General features: G+C 37.9%; 2 protein-coding genes across 4 annotated transcripts in view; one reads left to right on the plus strand and one right to left on the minus strand.

The window, feature by feature from the left end:
* The window catches only part of XKR9 (XK related 9), a 31796-nt gene extending 12993 nt beyond the window's left edge, over window positions 1-18803 (minus strand). Inside the window, exons 1-3 of one of the 2 annotated variants that reach the window (XM_001492967.4) lie at window positions 18575-18803; window positions 16252-16331; window positions 8997-9550 (exon numbers count right to left, since the gene is read on the minus strand). In XM_001492967.4, the coding sequence (XP_001493017.4) occupies window positions 8997-9271 (275 nt within the window). In that variant the 5' untranslated portion in view covers window positions 9272-9550; window positions 16252-16331; window positions 18575-18803. The remainder of the gene's footprint in view (window positions 1-8996; window positions 9551-16251; window positions 16332-18574) is intronic. The other variant, XM_070221442.1, reaches the window with a different exon arrangement.
* Window positions 18768-22436, plus strand: part of LACTB2 (lactamase beta 2) — a 36462-nt gene continuing 32793 nt past the window's right edge. The window contains exon 1 of one of the 2 annotated variants that reach the window (XM_023648479.2): window positions 18768-19051. In XM_023648479.2, the coding sequence (XP_023504247.1) occupies window positions 18930-19051 (122 nt within the window). In that variant the 5' untranslated portion in view covers window positions 18768-18929. The remainder of the gene's footprint in view (window positions 19052-22436) is intronic. The other variant, XM_023648480.2, reaches the window with a different exon arrangement.

Genomic DNA, 22436 nt, shown 5'->3' on the forward strand with positions numbered 1-22436 from the left:
GAGCAACAATAGCATACTTAGTATCAACAGGCTCTTATACCTAATAAATAATTCATGTTGATATGCCTCATCTTTATCTACCAACACAAACTCAATTTATCTATACTGCAGGGAAAAAAATCTATAATTTAGTAAATCTCAAGTTTTTCCATACTTAGTCTGGACAAACCCTTGGATAATTTGGCCCATTTTTATGAATTGCTTTAATTTTTGCTTATTTCTCATTATTCATCTATGTATTCTCCTACTTGTTGCACTAAGAAAAAACAAAGAGAAAGAAAAAGAACAGAGAGGAGCACAAAAACCAAGGATGGCTGCATAGAAAAGTATAGGAAGCATTTTTACCTGTGTCATACCATTCCCCAATCCAAGAGAGATCCCTTCAGCATAACCTACCCACCTGGGGAAAAGAAGAGCAGGAGAACCCTAGCAGCACTTGCCACCACTATGGATACCTGTGGCTTTCACCACCAAGGACCCCTACAGTCTTCACCCATGCTGACTCCAGCTGATGGAGCTTCCCAGAGTCTACCCTGTGGTGCCACTGTGGAGAAGAAGCCATCACTGTGCCCCATGTGTAGTCTTTGCAAATGCTGACCTCAGCTGATGGAGCTGCACAGAGAACACTCTGCTGCACCCTACCCACAGCTAGAGCCACCACATTCCACTCAATCAGTACCTTCACACCCACCCACAGTTGAAGGTCTTTCCCCATCAAAGCCAGTCCATAGTCTGGAAGATATGACTGCTCTTTCAAATGTGCAGACATCAATGCAAGGCTACAATAAACAAGAAAAATTAAGGAAACATGACACCACCAAAGGAACACGATAATTTTCTAATAACTGATCCCAAAGAATGTGAGACCTACAAATTACCTGAAAAAGAAATTAAAAGAATTGTTGTAAGGAAAGTGAGCAGGCTATGAGAAAACATAGACAACTCAATGAAATCAGGAAAGTAATACATGGACAAAACAAGAAGATCAATAAAGAAATACAAAACATAAAAAAAGAAACAAACAGAAATTCTGGAGCTGAATAATACGAGTGAAATGAAAAATGCAAGAGAGAGCTTCAACAATAGACTCAATCAAGCAGAAGAAACATTCAGAGAATCCAAAGATAAGATATTTGAAATTATCCAGTCCGAGGAGAAAAAAGAAAAAAGAATGAAAAAGAATGAATAAATTCTATGGAACTTATGGAATATCATCAAGGAATCAATATACATATTATGAGAGCCCCAGAAGGAAAAGAGAGAAAAGGAATGAAAGCTTATTTAAAGAAATAATGGCTAAAAACTTCCAAAATCATGAAGGGAAATGGACATTCAGATTGATGAATATCAAATGTCCTCAAACAAGATCAACTCAAAGAAGACTACTCCAGGACACATTATAATCAAATTGTCAAAAGTCAAGGACAAAGAATTTTGAAAGCAGCAAGAGAAAAACAACTCACCACATACAAGCAAGCACCCATTAGAATATCAGTGGATTCCTCAGCAGAAACCTTGCAGGCCAGGAGAGAGTGAGATGATATATTCAAAGAATTTAAATTAAAAATATGACAACCAAGAATACTATATCTGGCAAAATTCTCCCTTAAAAATTAAAAAGAGATAAAATCGTTCCCAAACAAAAACAGAGGGAGTTCATCACCAGTTGACCTACCTTACAAGAAATGCTTAAAGGAGTTCTCCAAATTGAAACAAAAACACATAATGCAAACACATAAATCTCACAGGTAAAGGTAAATATATAGACAAATACAGATGGCTGTAACAGTGTAATGGTGATGCATGCATTACTTTTAACACATATAAAAATTAAAAAATAAAAAGTGTTAACAGACAGACAATTAAAAAAAAAAAGCAAACCGACTAAAAGAACACAAAGTGTAGGATAGGAGTAAAAGTTTAGTGTTTTTGTATACAATTGAAGTTAAGTTGTTATCAACTCAAAATAGGAGGTTACAATGACAAGATATTTTATTCAAGCCTAAAGACAACCACAAATAAAAAACCTATAACAGATATAAAAAGACAAAGACAAAATAATCAAAACAAATCACTACAAAAAATCATCAAATAACAAAGAGAACAAGAAAAAGAGAGACAAAACAACTATAAAACAGACAGCAAGCACTTAACAAAATGGCAATATTAAGTTCTCACTTATGAATAATCACCTTAAATGTAAATGGATTAAATTCATCAACAAAAGAAATAGAGTAGCTAAACAAACAGAAAAACAAGATCCAGTTATATGCTAGGACACATAGGCTGAAAATGAAGGTATGAAAAAAAATATTTCACACAAATGGTAACCTAAGGAAAGCAGAGGTGGCTATACTTATATCAACAAAATATATTTTAAGTCTAAAACTGTCTCTAGAGACAAAGAAGCTCATTACGTAAGAATAAAAGTGTCAATTCAACAGGAAGGTATAATAATTATAAATATATATGCATCCAACATCAGAGCACCTAAATATATAAAGCAAACATTGACAGACATCTCTAGGCAACATAACAGCAATACAGTAATAGTAGGAGACTTCAATACCCCACTTACAATAATGGATAGAACATCCAGACAGCAAAATCAATAAACAAAAGCTGAACAACACTATAAACCAAAAGGACCTAATTGGCTTATACAGAACTTTCCACCCAACAGCAGAAGAATACACATACTTCTCAGGTGCAAAAAGAACATTCTCCAGAGTAGAGCACATACTAAGTCACAAAACAAGTTTTAACAAATTAAGGAGATCAAAATCACTCAAACTGTCTTTTCTGATCACAATGGAATGAAGTTAGAAATCAATAACAGCAATAAAATTGGGAAAGTTCACAAATAAGTGGTAACTAAACAATACACTTTTTTTTTTTTTTTTTGCTGAGGAAGATTAGCCCTGAGCTAACATCTGCCACCTTTTTGCTGAGAAAGATTGGCTCTGAGCTAACATTTGTGCCCATCTTCCTCTATTTTATATGTGGGACACCTGCCACAGCATGACTTGATAAGCGGTGTGGAGGTCCATGCCCAGGATCTGAACCTGCAAACCCTGGGCCACCAAAGTGGAGTGTGCAAACTTGCCATTATGCCACTGGGCTGGCCCCCTAAATAATACAGTCTTGAACAACCTAAATAATATACTCTTGAACACTGGGCTGGCCCCCTAAATAATATACTCTTGAACAACACTGAAATCAAAAGGGAATTTTAAAAGTATCTCAAGATAAACAAAAATGAAAACACACCATACCAAAACCTATGAGATGAAGCAAAAGCAGTACTAAGAGGAAAGTTTATAGCAATAAATACCTACCTTAGAAAAGAAGAAAGATCTCAAACAACCTAACTTTATACCTCAAGAAACTAGAAAAAGGACAAACAAAGCCCAAAGTTAGCAGAAGGAAGGAAAATAGAAGTATTAAAGCAGAAATAAATCAAGTAGAGAATACAATAATAGAAAAACTTAACAAAACTAAGAGTTAGCTTTTTGAAAAGATAAAATCGACAAACTCTTAAGATATACTAAGAAAAGAGAGAGAACATTCATAAAAATAAAACCAAAAATTAAAAAGGAGACATCACAGCAGATGCCTCAGAAATAAAAAGGATCATAAAAGACTACTCTGAACAATTATATGCCAACAAATTGGATAATCTTGAAGAAATAGATAAATCCAGAAACATGAACCTATCAAGACTGAATAAAGAAAAAATATAAAGGCTGAACAGACTAACAACAAATATGAAGATTGAGTCAGTAAATAAAAATATTCCAACAAAGAAAAGCCCAGATCCAGATGGCATCACAGGTGAACTCTACCAAGCACTCCAAGAATTAATACCAATCCTTCCTAAACTCTTCCAAAAACAGAAAAAGAGGTAACACTTCCAAATTCATTTTATGAGATCAGCAATACCCTGCTAACAAAACCAAAGATGCTACAAGAAAAGAAAACTACAGGCCAATATCCTTGATGATCATAAATGCAAAAATTCTCAATAAGATACTAACAAATAAATTCAGGGCTACATTAAAAAGATTAAACACCATGAGCAAGGAATGCAAAGACAGTTCAACATAGGCAAATCAGTCACGTTAACAGAATGAAAGGGAAGAAAACATGATCATCTCAATAGAGGCTGAAAAAGCATCTACAAAGTTTAACATCCATTCATAATTAAAACTTTCAAAGTAGGTATGGAAAGAGCTTACCTCAATGCAATAAAGGCCATTTATGAAAAGCCCACAGTTTACATCATAATCAATGGGGGAAAACTGAAAGCTTTCCCTTGAAGATCCAGTACAAGGCAAGGAGGCCCACTCTCACCATTTCTTTTCAACATAGTATTGGAAGTCCTAGTCAGAGCGATTAGACAACAAAAAGAAATAAAAGGCATCCAAATCGAAAGGGAAGAAGTAAAATTATCTCTGTTAGCAGAGGACATGATCATATACATAGAAACGCCTAAAGATTCAATGAAAACAAACCATTAGAACTAATAAATGAATTCAGTCAAGTCACAGAATACAAAGTCAACATTCAAAAATCAGTCACAATTCTATACACAAAAAATAAATTATCCAAAAAAGAAATTAAGAATACAATCCCACTGACAATAGCAACAAAAAGAATAAAATATGTAGGAATAAATTTAACCAAAGAGGTAAAAGACTTGTGCACTGAAAATTATAAAACACTCATGAAGGAAATTTAAGACACAGATAAACGGAAAAATACCCCATGTTCATAGACTGGAAGAAGTAATATTGTTAAAATGTCTACACTACCCAAAGTGATCTACAGATTCAATGCAATCCCTATCCAAATCCCAATGGCATCCTTTATAGAAACAGAAAAAAAAATCCTAAAATTCAGATGGAACCACAAAAGACTATGAACAGCCAAAGCAATCTTGAGCAAGAAGAACAAAGCTGGGGGTATCACACTTTCTGATTTCAAAATATACTACAAAGCTACAGTAACTAAAACAGTATGATACTGACATATAAACAGATATATAGACCAATGGAACAAAATAGAAAGCCCAGAAATAAATGCACAAATCTATGATCAATTGATCTTAGAAAACATGCCAAGAATACACAATTGGGAAAGGTTACTCTTCAATAAATGCTGCTGAGAAAACTGCATAACCACATGCAGAAGAATGAAATTAGACCCTTATTTCACACTATATACAAAAATCAACTCAAAATTGATGAAAGACTTAAACCTAAGACCTGAAACCATAAAACTACTACAAGAAAACATGGGGAAAAAGCTTCACAACATTGGTCTGGACAATGATTTTTTTGGATATGACACCAAAAGCACATGCAACAAAAGCAGAAATAGACAAATGGGAATTCATCAAACTAAAAACCTTCTGCACAGCAAAGGAAACAATCAACAGAGTGAAAATGCAAACTATGGAATGGAAGAAACCAAACATCTGTTAAAGAGTTAATATCCAAAATATGTAATAAACTCTTACACTCAATAACAAAAAAAAATCATAACTCCATTAAAAAATGGCCAAAGGACCTGAATAGATATTTCTCAAAAGAAGACAAACGAAATGTTCAACAAGTGTATGAAAAAGTGCTCAACTTCACTAACCACTAGGGAAATGCATATCAAAACCACAACGAGATACCACCTCACACCTGTTAGAATGACTATTCTCAGAATGATGAAAGATAACAAGTATTGGTAAAGATATGGAGAAAAAGGAATCCTTGTATACCATTGGTGAGAATGTTAATTGGTATAGCCATTATGGAAAACAGTATGGAGGTTTATTAAAAAACTTAGAACTATGTATAATCCAGCAACCCCATTTCTGGGTATATATCCAAAAGAAATGAAATCACGATCTCGACAAGATATCTACACTCCCATGTTCACTTCAGCATTAAATAACCTACATGTCCATAAACAGACAAATGGGTAAAGAAAATGTGGTATACATAAACAATGAGATACTATTCAGTCTTTAAAAAGAAGAAAATTCTGCCATTTGCAACAACATGGAAGAACCTGGAGGACATTATGCTAAACGGAAATAACCCAGATGCAGAAAGACAAATACTGTATGATCTCACTTATATGTGGAATTTAAAATAGTCAAAATCATAGAAGTAGAGAATAAAATGGTGGTTAGCAGGGGCTGGGAGGAGGGGGAAATGGGGAGATGCTGGTCAAGGGGTACAAAGTTTCATTTATGCAAGATGAATAAGTTCTGGAGCTCTAACGTGAAGCAATATGCCTGGAGTTAACACTACTGTATTCTCTCCTTCAAATTTGCTCAGACGGTATATCTTAAGTGTTCGCACCACACAAAAAAGCAAAAGGAAAAGAAAATGGCAACTCTAAGAGGGATGGATATGTTAATAAGCTTGATTGTGGCAATCATTTTACAATGTATACATATATCAAATCATCAAGTTGTACACTTTAAATACACAGGCATCAGTCGAAGATACTGCAGGATCAGTTCCAGACTACCGCAATAAAGCAAATATTGATTTATTTATTTACAAATGACATGATTATCTACATAAAGAATCCTAAGGAGTATATAAAAAAGCTACTAGAACTAACAAGTGAGCCTAGCAAAGTCATAGGATAAAAGATCAATATAAAAACCAACTATAACTTTATATATCAACAATGAAAAATTAGAAACTGAAATTAAAAATAAGTACCATTTATAATAGCATCCAAAAATAATGACTTAGGGACAATTATAACAAAATATATATAAGATCTATACATTAAAAACTACAAAATACTGCTGAAGGAAATTAAAGAAAGTTTAAATAAACAGAAAGAAAAACCTTGTTCATGGATTGAAGACTCAATGACTCAAAATTGTTGAGGTCATTTATAACTGTAAACTTAAAACATGTGTATTTTATTGTATGTAAAATTATACCTCAATAAGTCGACTTGTTTAAAAATTGATTGGTGTATTGTTGACACAGACTTTCCTTGAACAGTGCTGCACCCCAGGTATGCATAACCTATGTCGGCCAGGAACCTCAAGCCATGAATTTAAGTGTAGACAGCATCTGACAGAACCTCTAGGCATCTAGCTCCTAGGAATAAAATCAAAGCTTCTAGATAGGGCTTGGGGAAGGCCCCACAAGTAATTCTCTCAAGGGCAATGACCAGAACATAACTAGTGATACCAGGCATACTGGAAAACAAGGCAATATAGGTACTCAGTAGTAGAAGCAGAACCAGTTGGAACAAATTTGAAAAGTCTTCAGATACTGGAACTATAAATGAAAAAAAATATATGCTTATGGGGTCGGCCCCGTGGCCGAGTGGTTAAGTTCAGCATTCTGCTTCGGCAGCCCAGGGTTTTGCCAGTTTGGATCCTGGGTGCGGACATGGAACCACTCATCAGGCCATGCTGAGGTGGCATCCCACATAGCACAACCAGAAGAACCTACAACCAGAATATATAACTATGTACTGAGGGGCTTTGGGGAGAAGAAGAAGGGGAAAAAAAAAAAAAGATTGGCAAAAGACGTTAGCTCAGATGCCAATCTTTACAAATACAAAAAACAAAAAACCATGCTTACTACATTTAAAGATGTAAATACCAAGTTTGAAAATACCTGCAATGAACAGGAAACTATAAAAAGTGACATAGCAGCCTGAAAAAAAAACAGAGCTTCTAAAAATAAAAATTTTAATAGTCAAAATTTAAAACTCAGTGGTTGAATTTAATAACATTCTGGCCATAGCAAAAGAAAGTGCCAGTGAAATAAAAAAGAGTTGTGAAAAAATTATACAAAATGTACTACAGAGAGTCAAAAATAAAAATTTAAAATATCTAACATATAACAGTCATGTTAGATACAGTGATAAGGTCTAACTTACACTTTCTTGGAGTCTCAGAAGGAAAAGAGATAGAAGTAAGATAAAGAAAATGTTAGAAAAGACAATGGCTGAGAACTGTGCAGAACTGATAGAAGATAATAATCCATACAATCAAGAGCACCAGCAAATCCCAAGCAAGAGAAATAAAAATAAACCTATATTTAGATATATCATAAACTGTAGAAATCCAAATATAAAGAGAAAAATCATAAGAGCAGAGAGAAAAAAAGACAAAATACTTTTAAAAGAACAGCAGTAAGAATGACATCTAATTCCTCAAGAACAACAACGGACACCAAAAGACAAGAGAATGAAATGTGCAGAGAGAAAGTAACTACTCGTCTAGAATTCTATAGTCACTGAACTCTCTCAAGAAAGATGGCTATTAAAATAGCCCAAATTCAAAACCTGTCTTTAATTTTTCTCTTTACCTTTAATATATATTTTGCTTTTAACAATTAAACATTGGTTTAACAGAATTAAATCCCTTAAGGTAATAATGAAAAGGTCATAGGAAATCAGATAGACAGAGAATCACAGAATTCTCAGGGCCTATTTAGATCCTAGTTTAACTACAAAATAGGTGTGAACAATATGATTCTTAAGGTTGTTTTTAGTTCTGTGTATGACTCCGTACCTAGCTAACCACATGGCTACTGTATTATTATAGTAAAAATTTCTTTTAGTTAAATCGATGGTATAAATAACAAAAAATTAAGTGCTCTATCAGAGTTGCAAGTGATGGGCTATATTTACACAATCAGGCTTGGAATATAAAATAGAAGATAAAAGATTCACAAGACATAGAAATAAGTCTGTTTCCTTCCCATAAAAAGTGAGCACACATCAGAAAAAGTAACTTCATTAGGTAAATTAAATTAAGAACTCTATTAATGACCCTGGAACATTCTGACAGTACAGCAATGACTCATATAAGCAGTGATAGCAAGGGGCAAGCAACCTTTGGCCTACACGCAAGTAGGGGACCTTTGTACTCTTGACTATCCAGATACAGAAAGGTAGTTTCCATTTGGATAAAAGAAAAATAGTGTTAACAATCAAAAATGTATGCTCACCTCGTAAAAACTCCTCCTTGCAAGCAATGAAGTAGAAGAAAACAACGCGGACTTTCTTGACCTGCCTTCTTTAAATCGGCCTTGAACCAAGAGTAACTAAAACACTGGACCACAATTGTTCCAAAGAGCATAAAGCTCACTGTTAAAACACCAAATACGTACTGCCCTTCATAGAAAAACCTGACGGATACCCAAATGTCCACAATTAAATCAGTTATATAGATTATAACGCCAAGAGCTGACATCATAAAATTCAATTTAGTATATTTCATCATGAGTCACTACGGCTCTTGGTTATCCACTTTCTTCTCTCATACAAAAAGAAAAAAAAAAGTACCAGAACCAATATTAGTGCAGCCTTTGGTACAGCACTGAATTTTAATTTCTACCTCCTAAATCTATTTAGAAGAAAGAATAAATATTATGAAATTGGAACACTAAAACCAAAGTCACTAATTTTAACTTTCTTTTCTAAATCTCTAATCCTGGGCCAATGTTACAAGTATTTATTCAATCTTCTGTCTCACAATGATCTTCATTACAGATGACAACACCTAAAATGAAACATATACAAAAGATTCTAAAAATCTTGAGAATAATATTAAAAACCCTAGACCATGACTTTATCAAAGCTCTACCTTTTCTAAAAATAATAATTACCACTAAAGATAGTTCTTATAACAGTTTTGGGAAAGTAAAGTCTCAGAAATATACTTACTAGTTGACACCTTCCTCTCAGACTATTTACCTTTTAAAAAGCATAACGTACTCACAAAGATATTTATCACAGGGCCACTGATAGTGGGAAAAAATTGGAAACAATTTAAACATGTCAATATAAGGAATGGTAAATAATTGTAGATTCATAAAGTAGAATATTAAAAACCTACTAAAAATTTATTTAACAAAGGTGCAACAGCTGTGAAAATTCTTCATAGGCTTTTGATTCAACAATTCCATCTAAGAATCAAGCCTAGGGAAATATTCACCAATGTATACAAAGATATTACGCTCTTTGCAGAACCTTTCTCATAATAGCAAAAAATTGAAAATCACCTAAATGACAACTGAGAGTTCAATAAGTTATGGTACATCCATACTAAAGAATATACCATGCAACCTTTAACAAAGAATGAAGCAGCTTTGTACAAACTGACTTTTAGAAGATCTTCAGAAGGTATTAACTGAAAAAAGCAAGTGCCAGAAGGATAAATATCACATTTATGGTTTTTAATTATATATTATATATATTTTTTAATTATATATTACATATATAATATATATAATTATATATATATATGGCTTTAATTATATATCTCAAGAGTTTGAGAGTAGGAAGCAAATGCAACTTCCATCCCTTAATTAATTATTCTTTTATATTGTTTGAGTTTTTTACAACAGACATGTACTCATCTTACTTACATAATTTCTTAAAATAAAAACAACAGTAAGTGATATTTATAGAGGATTTCGATGACTGGAGAAGATGTTTATGCTACTAATGATAGCTACCATCCACTTAGCACTATGTGCCGGGCACTCAGCTAAATGTTGTATATAAAATGCTCCCATTTAATTCTCACACCAAACTTAAGATGTAGATACTATTATTATGACCCCTATTTTATAAATGTGGCTAAATGTAACCTGCAGACAAGATTTGCCTGACTCAACAGTGTTTCTAAAATGTTTTTTTAATTTTTTTAAAAAAACACTCAACAGTGTTTTTTAAAAATGTTCCTATTAATTGCCAACACTTCATTTAAAAATCCAGATTTTTCACTGCTATCAAGACCGGGAAGATCCACTACACTAGACCAGCAGTACTTCCTCAGCTCTGGGCCCTCCCTGAGATGGGACACGCCTTCTCGAGCCTGCCACAGCAGCTGGCCAGCCCACTTCAGTCACTTCCGCAACCGGGTCTCAAGCATTAATGCAGCTACCTACCGGCTGTGTGTCCTTGCACATGCTCTCTCACCTCCCTATGCCTTATTTTCTTCATCAGAAATACGGAGATAACAATGGTATACACCTCACAGGGTTGTTGTGAAGGTTAATATAACACATATAATATATATAAACCTCTAGAAGAGTACTTGGCATACAGTTAGGACTCAAAAAATCTAAGTTACCATTATGACCTTGCCTGTCTGCCTAATCCCTGTAAGCATCTAAGTTTGCCATCTTTGACTTCACTGTAAAGAATGTTAAGTGGAAAAATACTATCACAGGATCTCAAAGCTTTGACTGTGCAAAGGAAATATGACTGCAGAAATACAAAATGTTAATAATGGCTTTATTTGGGAAATTAATTGTATTATAGATGAATTTTTCCTTCTTCATTCTTTTCTATATGGATTGAGTTGTTTCCCCCCAAAATTCACATGTTGAAGTTCTAACCCCACAAGGTGACTGTATTTAAAGATAGGACTTTAAGGAGGTAACTAAAGTTAAAAGAAGTCACAAGTTGGGGCCCTAATCCGACAGGACTGGTGTCCTTATAAGAAACACCAGAGATCTATCCCCTAACACACACACACACACAGGAAAGGCCATGTGAGGACACAGTGAGAAAGTAGCTATCTGTAACCTAAAAGAGAGGCCTCACCAGAAACGAACCACGCCAGCACCTTGGTGTTAGACTGCCAGTCTCCAGAACCGTGAAAAAATAAATTGCCATTGTTCTGGCCACCAGTCTGTGGTCTTCTCCTATGGCAGCCTGATTAGACTAATACCCTTATGTAACCTATAAAGAACACTTATTACTTCAGAAACCAGAGGGAAAAGTATGACTAAAAACACACACAATCTAATATTTACAGGGTTCTTATCATTTTACCACTTAGCAGTATTTTGTTTAAAAGACTTCAGAATCATATTAGAAAGTATTTCACTCTTCTAACAGAAAAAAAAAACCAAGAGTCCATTATCACTACTTTTCCTGTCAAGAATGTTGTGGTCAACAGGATGGAAAAAATAATTTTAAAATCTGAGTTTTGGGGCCAGCCCGGGTGGCGTAGCGATTAAGTTCAGTGTGCTCCACTTCCATGGCCTGGGTTCAGTTCCTGGGTACAGACCTACACCACTCTCTCAGCAGCCACACTGCACTGGCAGCCCATATACTAAAAAAATAGAGGAAGATTGGCATGGATGTTAGCTCAGGGCGAATCTTCCTCAGCAAAAAGAAAAAAAAAAATATATATATATATATATATATATAGGAGGTTTTACAATCTAGCAGGCCATGAATTTCCCTGCAGTAGGTTTCTTATCTTAAAATGAAAGACATCATGTCCAACATAAGCATGGAGTTAAGGAGGATGAGACTTAATCAGAAGGTTTTATTCAATTGAATTAATTAAATATTTACTTAGAATCTACCACGTGCTGTTTTAGGCTCTTGGGATATATCAAGTGACAAAAGAGACGAAAACCCCTGCCCTTGCAGAACTTAAATCCTGGCAGAGAAAGATAGTCCATTAACAATAAAATAACAAGTAAATTCAGTATTATATTAGAAGGTGGTAAGTGCTATGGAAAAAACACAGAGCATGTTAAGGGAGATTAGGAGCTGGAATAGAGGCAGACATTTTATGGGTTGCAATTTTAATTAGAATGCTCAGGGCAGGCCTCACTGAGAAGGTGGCATTTGAGTAAAAGAATTAGCCACGTGGATATCACATGTAAAAGCTTTCCACGTGGAAGGAACAGCTAGTTCGAAAGTCTAATGTACTAGATTTTGAGTATGTCCTCCAGAAACAAAAGTTCCACAAAATGTTGGCAGATTTCTTAGCATGGTTATCTTGGGTGTGTTTAATGTGTATCCAGGGTGTGTTCTAACACCATTCTAAAAAATGTAATGTCTTAAGCTTCACTATCTAAGGAAAAAAACCACTCCATATATGTATGGAAGAATAGACAGTAATAACAACAGCTACCACTGCTGAGCGTTTACTAAGTGTGAAGTGTTTTACATAAAATAATTACATTTAATCCTCACAAATCCCCACCAGAGGAGCATTATGGGTCCCATTCAACAGGTCAGTAAACCGAGGCTTAGAGATGTTGGGTATTCAGGTTAGGTATCCCTAACGAGTAAGCTAATTTTAATGTAGATAGTTTCCTTAAAATTACAGACAATCCCACAACTAGAAGGACCTGCAACTAAGATATACAACTATGTACAGGGGGGGGTTGGGGACGTAAAGCAGAAAAAAACAATTACAGACAATACCTAAGCACTCCACGTGTGCATTTCTGAACCACTCTCCCCACAAAGAGAGCGTCCTTTACCTGGCATGGATGAGGGAAACACTAGCAGTTTGTGGTCAAGTTTTACAAGATGGAAAAAATAATTTCTAAGGAACTTAGAAATTGCCTTATTGGGAGAACATCAGGCTCAATACAAGCACACCTCAAAGATCTTGAGGGTTTGGTTCCAGACTACCGCAACAAAGCGAACCTCGCAATAAAGTGAGTCACACAAATTTTTTGGTTTCCCAGTGCATATAAAAGTTATGTTTGAACTACACTATAGCCTATTAAATGTGCAACATTATGTCTAAAACTACAACGTACATATCTTAATTAAGAAATACTTTATTGCTAAAAAATGCTAACCATCATCTGAGCCCTCAGCAAGCCAGAACCTTTCTGCTGGTGGAGGGTCTTGACTCTATGTTGATGGCTGCTGACTGATCAGGGGGGTGGTTGTTGAAGGCTGGGGGGACTGCGGCAATTTCTTAAAATACTACAACAATGAGGTTTGTCACATCAATTGACTCTTCCTTTCACAAATGATATCCCTGTAACACGCGATGCTGTTTGACAGCGTCTTATCCACAGTAGAACTTCTTTCAAAATTGGAGTCAATCCTCTCAAACCCTGTCGCTCATTTATCACTAAGTTATATAATATTCTACATTCTTTGCTGTCATTTCAACAATCTTCACATCTTCAACAGGCGTAGATTTTATTTCAAGAAACCACTTTCTTTGTTCATCCATAAGAAGCAACTCCTCATCCACTAAAACTTCATCATGAGATTGCCACAATTCCATCACATCTTCGGGCTCCTCTTCTAATTCTAGTTCTCTTGCTATTTCCACCACATCTGCAGTTACTTCCCCCACTGAAGTCTTGAACCCCTTGAAGTCATCCATGAGGGTTGGAATCAACTTCTTCCAAACTTCTGTTAATGTTAATATTTGGACTTCTTCCCATGCATCACAAATATTCTTAATGGCATCTAGAATGGTGAATCCTTTCCAGAAGGTTTTCAATTTATTTTGCCCAGATCCACCATAGGAATCACTATCTCTGACAGCTATGACCTTACAAAATGTATTTCCTAAATAATAAAACTTAAATGTTTAAATCACTCCTTGATCTGTGGGCTGCAGAATGGATGGTGTGTTAGCGGGCATGAAAAGAAAATTCATCTTGTTGTAAATCTCCAACAGAGCTTTTGGATAACCAGGTGCATGTCAATGAGCAGTCATATTTTGAAAGGAATCTTTTTTCTGAGCAGTAGGTCTCAACTGTGGGCTTAAAATATTCAGCAAACCATGTTGTAAACAGATATGCTGTCATCTAGACTTGTTGTTTCATTTATAGACCGCAGGCAGAACAGATTTAATATCATTCTTAAGGGCCCTAGCATTTTCGGAATGCTAAATGACCAACGGCTTCAACTTAAAGTCACCAGCTGCATTAGCCCCTAACAAGAGAGTCAGCCTGCCCTTTGAAGCTTTGAAGCCAGGCACTGACTTCTCCTCTCTAGCTATGAAAGTCCTAGGTGGCATCTTCTTCCAAAAGAAGGCTGTTTTATCTACCTTGAAAATCTGTTGGTCAATGTAGCCACTTTCATCAATGATCTCAGCTAGATCTTCTGGATAACCAGCTGCAGCTTCTACATCAGCACTTGCTGCTTCCCCTTGCACTTTTATGTTGTGGAGACAGCTTCTTTCCTTAAACTTCACGAACCAACCTCTGCTGGCTTCAGACTTTACTTCTGCAGCTTCCTCACCTCTCTCAGCCCTCATAGAATTGAAGAGACTTAGGGCCTTGCTCTGGATTAGGCTTTGGCTTATAGGAATGTTGCAGCTGATCTGATCCTCTATCCAGACCACTAAAACTTCCTCCATATCAACAATAAGGCTGTTTTGTTTTCTTATCACTCGTGTGTTCACTAGAGCTGCACTTTTAATTTCCTTCAAGAACTTTTCCTTTGCATTCACAACTTGCCTAACTATTTGGCACAAGAGGCCTAGCTTTCAACATACCTTTCTCACTAAGCTTAATCATTTCTAGCTTTTGATTTAAGGTGAGAGATGTGCGACTCTTCCTTTCACTTGAACACTTCGAGGCCACCGTAGGGTTATTAATTGGCCTAATTTCATTATTGTTGTGTCTTAGAGAACAGGGAGGGCCAAGAAGAGGGGGAGAGAGAGGGGAACAACTGGTCTGTGGAGCAGTCAGAACACACAACAGTTATCGGATTAAGCTGGTCATCTTATATGTGGCTCATGGTGCCCCAAAACAATTACAATAGTACCTTCAAAGATCACTGATCACAGATCACCATAACAAATATAGCAGCAATGAAAAAGTTTGAAATATTGTGAGAATTACCAAATGTGACAGAGAGACATGAAGTGAGCTAACGCTGCTGGAAAAATGGTGCCGATAGGCTTGCTCAACGCAGGGCTGCCACAAACCTTCAATTTGTAAAAAATGTGATATCTGCAAAGCACAATAAAGTGAAGCACAACAAAACAAGTTACACCTTTAGACTCATCTGATATGTAAACTTTTATACTCCTAATTTAGTCAGGCAGAACATAACACTAAATGGAAAGAAAACTATATGGCAAGATGATATATATAGCAGCTCTCATAAAGAGAACACACAGCTCTCTCAATAACCACATAGTGGTATAACTTGTATGAAGGATAGTTCATCTTGATCCCTTCAGTTGATCTCTGTTCTAATACCACCTTAGGAGAAATAACGCCACCTCCAAAATGTGACTTCATAGAGAACTTGTGACACTCACTGACTTTATAGGACAGTTACAATCCAACTTCATTCAGAGGTCAACCCAGCTGTGTGGCTACCTGGCTGCCAGCCAAAGTAGGTAACCTTTGCCCACTATATATGATCTCTTTGCGACAAAGAAAATATTTGAAGAAGTAAAAACCAGCAAACTTTCATTTTTCAACCAAATTTAACATACATAAAATACAGACTTACTTGTCAAATATAAAAAGCCTTCTTTAAATCCAAGTCCTTTCTGGAAAATCTTCATCCCGCAAATATTTATTTCTTCTTCACTGAAAACAAGTATAATTAAAGGGCATGTAAACCTTTAAGATCAAACGCTAAAAGGAAACTGAAATCACCTGTTAGTCACGTGGGATTTTCTAATCTAGTGATAACAGAGTCTGTATCATTGTAACGTCAGTACATCCCTTCATAACTATCACATTGAGAGGAGGAATAACACGGCTCCTTTTTTAGGTTGAGTACATAACAAGCTTTTACTGGATTTATCAATTAAGTTTTAAGAATATACAATTTGCCTCACAGCATGTCCAAGTGGTCATGTCAGAAAGGGAGAGAGATTCTGGAATTTAAGATACTCCGATGAAGAACTTACAAAGTATAATTAATGTAGCCCCACCTACTTTTTCAAACTTTGTACCTTGTCAAATGCGATGCCCCAAGAACATATGATTGTCAGTTTCTATTCTCAAAATAAATACTACATTTCTTCCAATTCCAAGCCTTTGCTCAAGGTTATTTACTTTCCAGAATGCCCTTCTACCTCTATCTGCCTGATCAAGTTCTATCAATCCTTTAAGAATCAGCTCAAAATCCACCACCTTTAAGCTTTCCCAGATATTCCCAATGAACGTGATACTTCCCTTCATCCTTGCAATCCCATCCTTTAGCTGTACTTCTCCTCTAGGATTTACCCACATATGCTTTAAAATAAGATCATGTATGACTCCCTCCTGGTTATAAGCCTCTAGAAAGCTTACTACCTTACTCATTCTAACACCCCCTCAATACATCTACAACAACACTTTGCACGTTGTAGGCAGATGATAAACGACTATAAATGTCACTGAACAGAATGTAAAAATCTTTGGTCTTACTTCTTGGAGAAGAACTTAAAGTCACTTTGCTAAACTATCCACAAAGAAGCTCTGTCTTCTGAGCTCAACCCATATACCCAACTGCCTATAGATTTCTTTACTGGAAATATCCCACGATGACCTCAATTTCAACTCGTCTAAAGCAAGTTCACTAGCTACCCTCTGTTCCTGCTCCTCCGCTAGCGTCTCTTGTATAACTCTACTTAAGTCACTTAACTCTTAAATTGTCAGACCCGTTGCTTCATCTGCCAAATAAAGAACTTAGCAATGGACTAAATGAAACTGAGATGGAAGCTCAAGGGAAATTCTAACTGAAAAGGAAAAAAAAAGCTAAGGGATAAGAAAACAGAGCTGCCAGGAGTCTCAGGAAGAGCACTATCGTCCAGAAATTACTGTTCCACCCTCTTCTCAAAGGTTTGCTGGCTTTCCAGCACAGAGCTCTTAAAAAGGGAAGATGGAGGTACTTTTCTGCTTGAATAGCCACTAATGATGCTAAAAATTAATAAATCTTGGTGAGTTGAAAATTCCTGATGTATGGAATTTTGACGGTTATTCCAAGAATTTTTTTTAAAGGCATACTGCTTGCCTTCTCATTGCAGGGGGGATAATTTACACGATTATTTCAGAGAAGGTTTCTGAAACACTTTTCCATTAAAAGTACCTGTTTGAGACAGAAGGCAAAGCAATTTGTCACACACAATACAGGTGTATCAAAAAATCTGGACTATTAAACTGCTGATTTGTAAAACAAATATTTTATAAATTAATGGCAGTCTTTTCTTCAGAAATACCTGCAAAAAAAGAATGTTAAAAAAGCTTGTCCTAAATTTTAGGACTACGAGCACCAAGTGTGTCAGTTTCTCACTTGTTCTGGAAAAGGGCTGGGCTGGGAGAGGGGACATATTCTATACCTCTTTGGGGTAATAGTTGCATGCAATTGTCATAACTGGGTGAAACATCCTAGGATCTGCGCGTTTCCTTTTAGGTAAACTGTGACTCGATTTTTTTGAAGGGGAGCCGTCGTTAACACCGGAATAGTTAACGCTTAGCAAATCAGTAAAGGACTCCTTACAGAGAAAATAGGTCCCTGTGTCTTGGGAATGAAGCTCCTCCACGAGGCCACCCGGCTCTCTGGGCAGGAGGGTGGCACAAGAGAGGAGAGGCCAGCTCCCCGAGTCGGCCAGATGGGGGCAAGTGTTGGTGCCTGGCAGACGGGGACAAAACTCCGACGCAGAGGATTAAACACAGTAGTGTTTCCAAAAAGCCCTTAGCACAGCAGCGAGCACGAAGCAAACACTAGTTTGCTATTTATTATAAAAGATTGACAGACTCCTCCACACACACCCCCACACAGACCCACTGCCTACAAACCTGACAAGCAATCCTGCCCAGGATTTAGTAAATCGGAAACTAACCCCAAACCTGCCTGCCCCTCGCTCCATCACAAGACTTTCCAGGTCAAAATGTAACTCGTCCACGTGGATGAACTCCTCTGCGGGGACACAACCTCCCGGGAGAAGCCGCAGCGCCGGCGGGCCCGGAGCCAGCCTCGCCTCACGCCCCCTCAGCCACGCGCCCGCCGACTCCCTCCCGCCACCGCCCGCCAGACCCGCCCGACGTCACGTGACCCATGGCCCCGCCCCCGGCCTCGCCGCCGAGTGGCCTCGCCGTGCTCGCGCGGCGTCACGTGAGCCGTGGCCCCGCCCCTTCCGGGCCTCGCTGGGGCCTGCGCCCGGGTGCTCTCGCAGTGGGCGAGCGGCTGCGGCGGAGATGAGTGCCTCGCTGCGGCCCATCGAACGGCTGTCCGGCCGGGTGGTGCGCGTCCTGGGCTGTAACCCGGGGCCCATGACCCTGCAGGGCACCAACACCTACTTGGTGGGGACCGGCCCCAGGTAAACGTCCCTCGTCTCTCCCCAACATGCACAGCGGCCCTCGAGACCCACGGGGCTAGGCTGAGCCCATGGGTCGCCGCGGGCCGGGAGGCTGTGCGCCCGCAGCCGGGAGCGCGGCGTCCTGCTCGGGCCGGGCAGCCCCACCCAGGACCTCCCCTAATCACGACCACCCCGGGTGCTAAACTCTCTGACTTAACCATGGCTGTGAGGGAGAAATAATGAAAAAAAAACACTTCCTGTTCTTGAAACCCAGTTTGCTTTGTTTGGTGTTGAATGCGAGGGCGAGCGTGTTTAACCTGTTGAGAATTTAGGATCGCCCAGAGTTGTTAAGAACCCAGGAAGGCGTTTACTTGGCTCACCTTTGACTTTCACTAGCGTTTTGACCGAAGTGTAACTTCCCTTCGCCAAAGCGATTAATTGTGCTGAGGCCTTTTTCTTAACTCACCGGCAGAGGGCAGGGTTTTCTTGCTTCCACATTGCTCGAGTCTGAAACCCGAAAGAGCCCCCTAGCCCTTGGGAAAGAGGAGCTGACTAATTTTGGGTTTTGTTACTGTGTGGCCTTATTTAAGTTATTTTGCGGATGGAATAACCTATCTGTATTTCTAAGGTTTTTCTCTTGTTCATCTGCATTCTGTTTTAGTGGAATTATGCAGAAATGGGGAGATAAGGTTTACTGCCCAATAAGTGCATTGAGCAATTTTTGTATAGTCTTTAGTATACAAAAGATATAGTTCCCCCTGAGCATAGAGTTTAATTGTGCAGTCACAACGTGTTACAATTAATAAAATATAGCTAATCACTAAATACAGATTAATAAGTATGGTTTATTGAGTTTTCATTTGAAGCATCTACTGTATTTGCCTTTTTCCAGTAAATCAGAATTTTAGAAGCAGCAGAGTGGAAAAAGTGAAAGTATTGCAACTCAGGCGGGCCAAAGATTAAGTCCAGAGTAAACAAGAATGAGTTAGGTAGGTACAAGAGCTTTAGGCTGCCTCCAGAACCTAGGAGGATAGAGAATTAAGCAGAAAAAATACCTTATGTCTAGGCTAGAGTCAGTGTTGGCTGGGACTCCGCCCCAGGCAGTCCCTAGGCATTCTCTTCTCTTCAGGGTGTCATCTTAAACTATCTCTTAAGTCGATACCCAACATGAAAATAGCAGATAGTCAGAATTACCCTAGAAAGTCTCTTAGGAGAACTCTGTGTTGGAGATCAATGTACTGTCTCTCAGTAAGTCCCGTGCTTACTTCTTTTCCTCCCAACATGAACAGATGGCTGATTTCATTTGAAAACCAGAAGAAGTTGTGTTTAGAGGCCATGTTGTGTGAAAAGTACATTCTGTATCTTTAAACACTAGAATCACACTCAGTGTAGCAAAGTGCCTATGCTAAAAGAGACGGAAAGAACCTGCAACTGACTAAAGGAAGAGCAGATTCATGGTCTCCCATCTTATACTGCGTACACTACAGCTCACATAAACTCATAGTGGAATGTGGCAGTGGAGTGACCGGTAGAATCACTCATATATGAGAGAGAGAGAAATGATGAGTCCATATAGTTGGGCTAGAATAAGTTAATGTACAAGTGATGCCTTTCTCCTGTGCAAAGTAGAAGTCGAGTGGCTAGAAATGAGTATTAATTGGGTCCAAGTAAGAGCTTGTGATATTGGTATTCACCTGTTCTACTGCAGTAAACCGGTAAAGATCACAGGTGGCTCTTATATCACTAAACCCTATGGCATTTTTCCATTCCCATCTTATTCAAACTTCAGCATCTTTGTTTTGACCCTGTTGACCACCCTCCTTGATTTGCTAACATCACGTTGTCCTCGTTTCTTCTTACCTTTCTAGCTGTTCTTTCCCAGTCTCTTTTCTAGAATCATCCTCTTTACCAGATCTTTTAAGTGTTTGAGTTCCTCAAGATGCAGTACAGTCTTTTTTCTGTTCTCATGCTGTATTCTCTACCTAGGTAATCTTGTCCATTTCCTTCACTTCACCTATTATCTATTTATTAATAACTCCCAAATTTATAGCTCCAGTTTAGACAAAATCCAAACTTGATCTTCAGACTAGAGTAGCCAACTGCTTTCTTAAACCTGTTCTTGGATGACTCACAGCCACTTGAAACTCAGTATTTCCCAAACATGAACTCATGGGGTTGAGTGGGAAACTAAACCTGGTCCTTTTCCAGTTGTGTATATCTTGGCAAACAAAACCATCTCTACTTTTTTTTTTTTTGAGGAAGATTAGCCCTGAGCTAACATCCACTGCCAATCCTCCTCTTTTTGCTGAGGAAGACTGGCCCTGAGCTAACATCCATGCCCATCTTCCTCTACTTTATTGTGGGACACCTGCCACAGCATGGCTTGACAAGTGGTGCCATGTCCGCACCTGGGATCCAAACTGGCAAACCCCAGGCTGCCGAAGCGGAACATGTGCACTTGACCGCTGCAACACCTGGCCGGCCCCCCATCTCTACATTTGATCAAGGCAAATATTTAAGTACATACTTAACATTTTTCTTTGCATCCTGCACACACATCAAGCCATTACGAACATCTCTCCATTTCCACTGCTGTCGCCCAGTCCAAGCCAGTGCAACTCTTGCTTAGGCTTCTAAAATATCCTCTAACTGTGTTCTCTGCGTGTGCTTTTGTCCCTCTTCGATCCATTCTCTTCCATGTAGCCAAAGTAGTATTTTTTTTTTTTTAATGAAAATTAGAAGACCTTGCATGTTCTGGTCTCCTTGCATCTCGTCAGCCTGATCTCAAGCCTCTCTCCCCTCCCAGCCAGATGAATTGTATCCATTCTGCCTCAGGGCTTTCATGCATGCTTTCCTCCCTGAACCCCTCTTATCGCTATCCTCCTCACCCAGCTAACCTCACTCATCCTTTAGAGCTTAGTGAAAATATCATTTCCTCAGGGAAGCCTTCCCTGACCCCTTAGGCTACGTTAGGTTTATGTAATACACTGCCTTAGCACTCCATGTTTTTCGTGGCCCTTATCTCAATGATAATAAAACGATTATTTTGTGTAAGAAAAAGCTTAGTGTCTTTCCCCACCTCCACTCCCCACTAGAATAAAAATTCAGTGAAGGCTTATTCATTACTCTATCCCCAGCAGCTAGCACAGAGCCTTGTATGTAGTACAGGTAGGATGGTAAATATTTGCTGAATAAATGAGCCTTCTCTACATTTTCTCTGTTATGATTTTAGGACTGCTGGATCACTGCAGTTTAAGCTGGTCTTCCTTCCTCATTCTGATCAACCCGTGAATACCAAATGAATTTCCCTAAAGCACTGCTAGCCCTCCTGTGATGCCCACCTAGTACATAGGTATTTAACAAACATTGAGTGGACAAATAATAGTCACATCTTCCAAAGAGTATT

This window comes from Equus caballus, chromosome 9 (assembly GCF_041296265.1).
Source record: "Equus caballus isolate H_3958 breed thoroughbred chromosome 9, TB-T2T, whole genome shotgun sequence".
Lineage (NCBI taxonomy): Eukaryota > Metazoa > Chordata > Mammalia > Perissodactyla > Equidae > Equus > Equus caballus.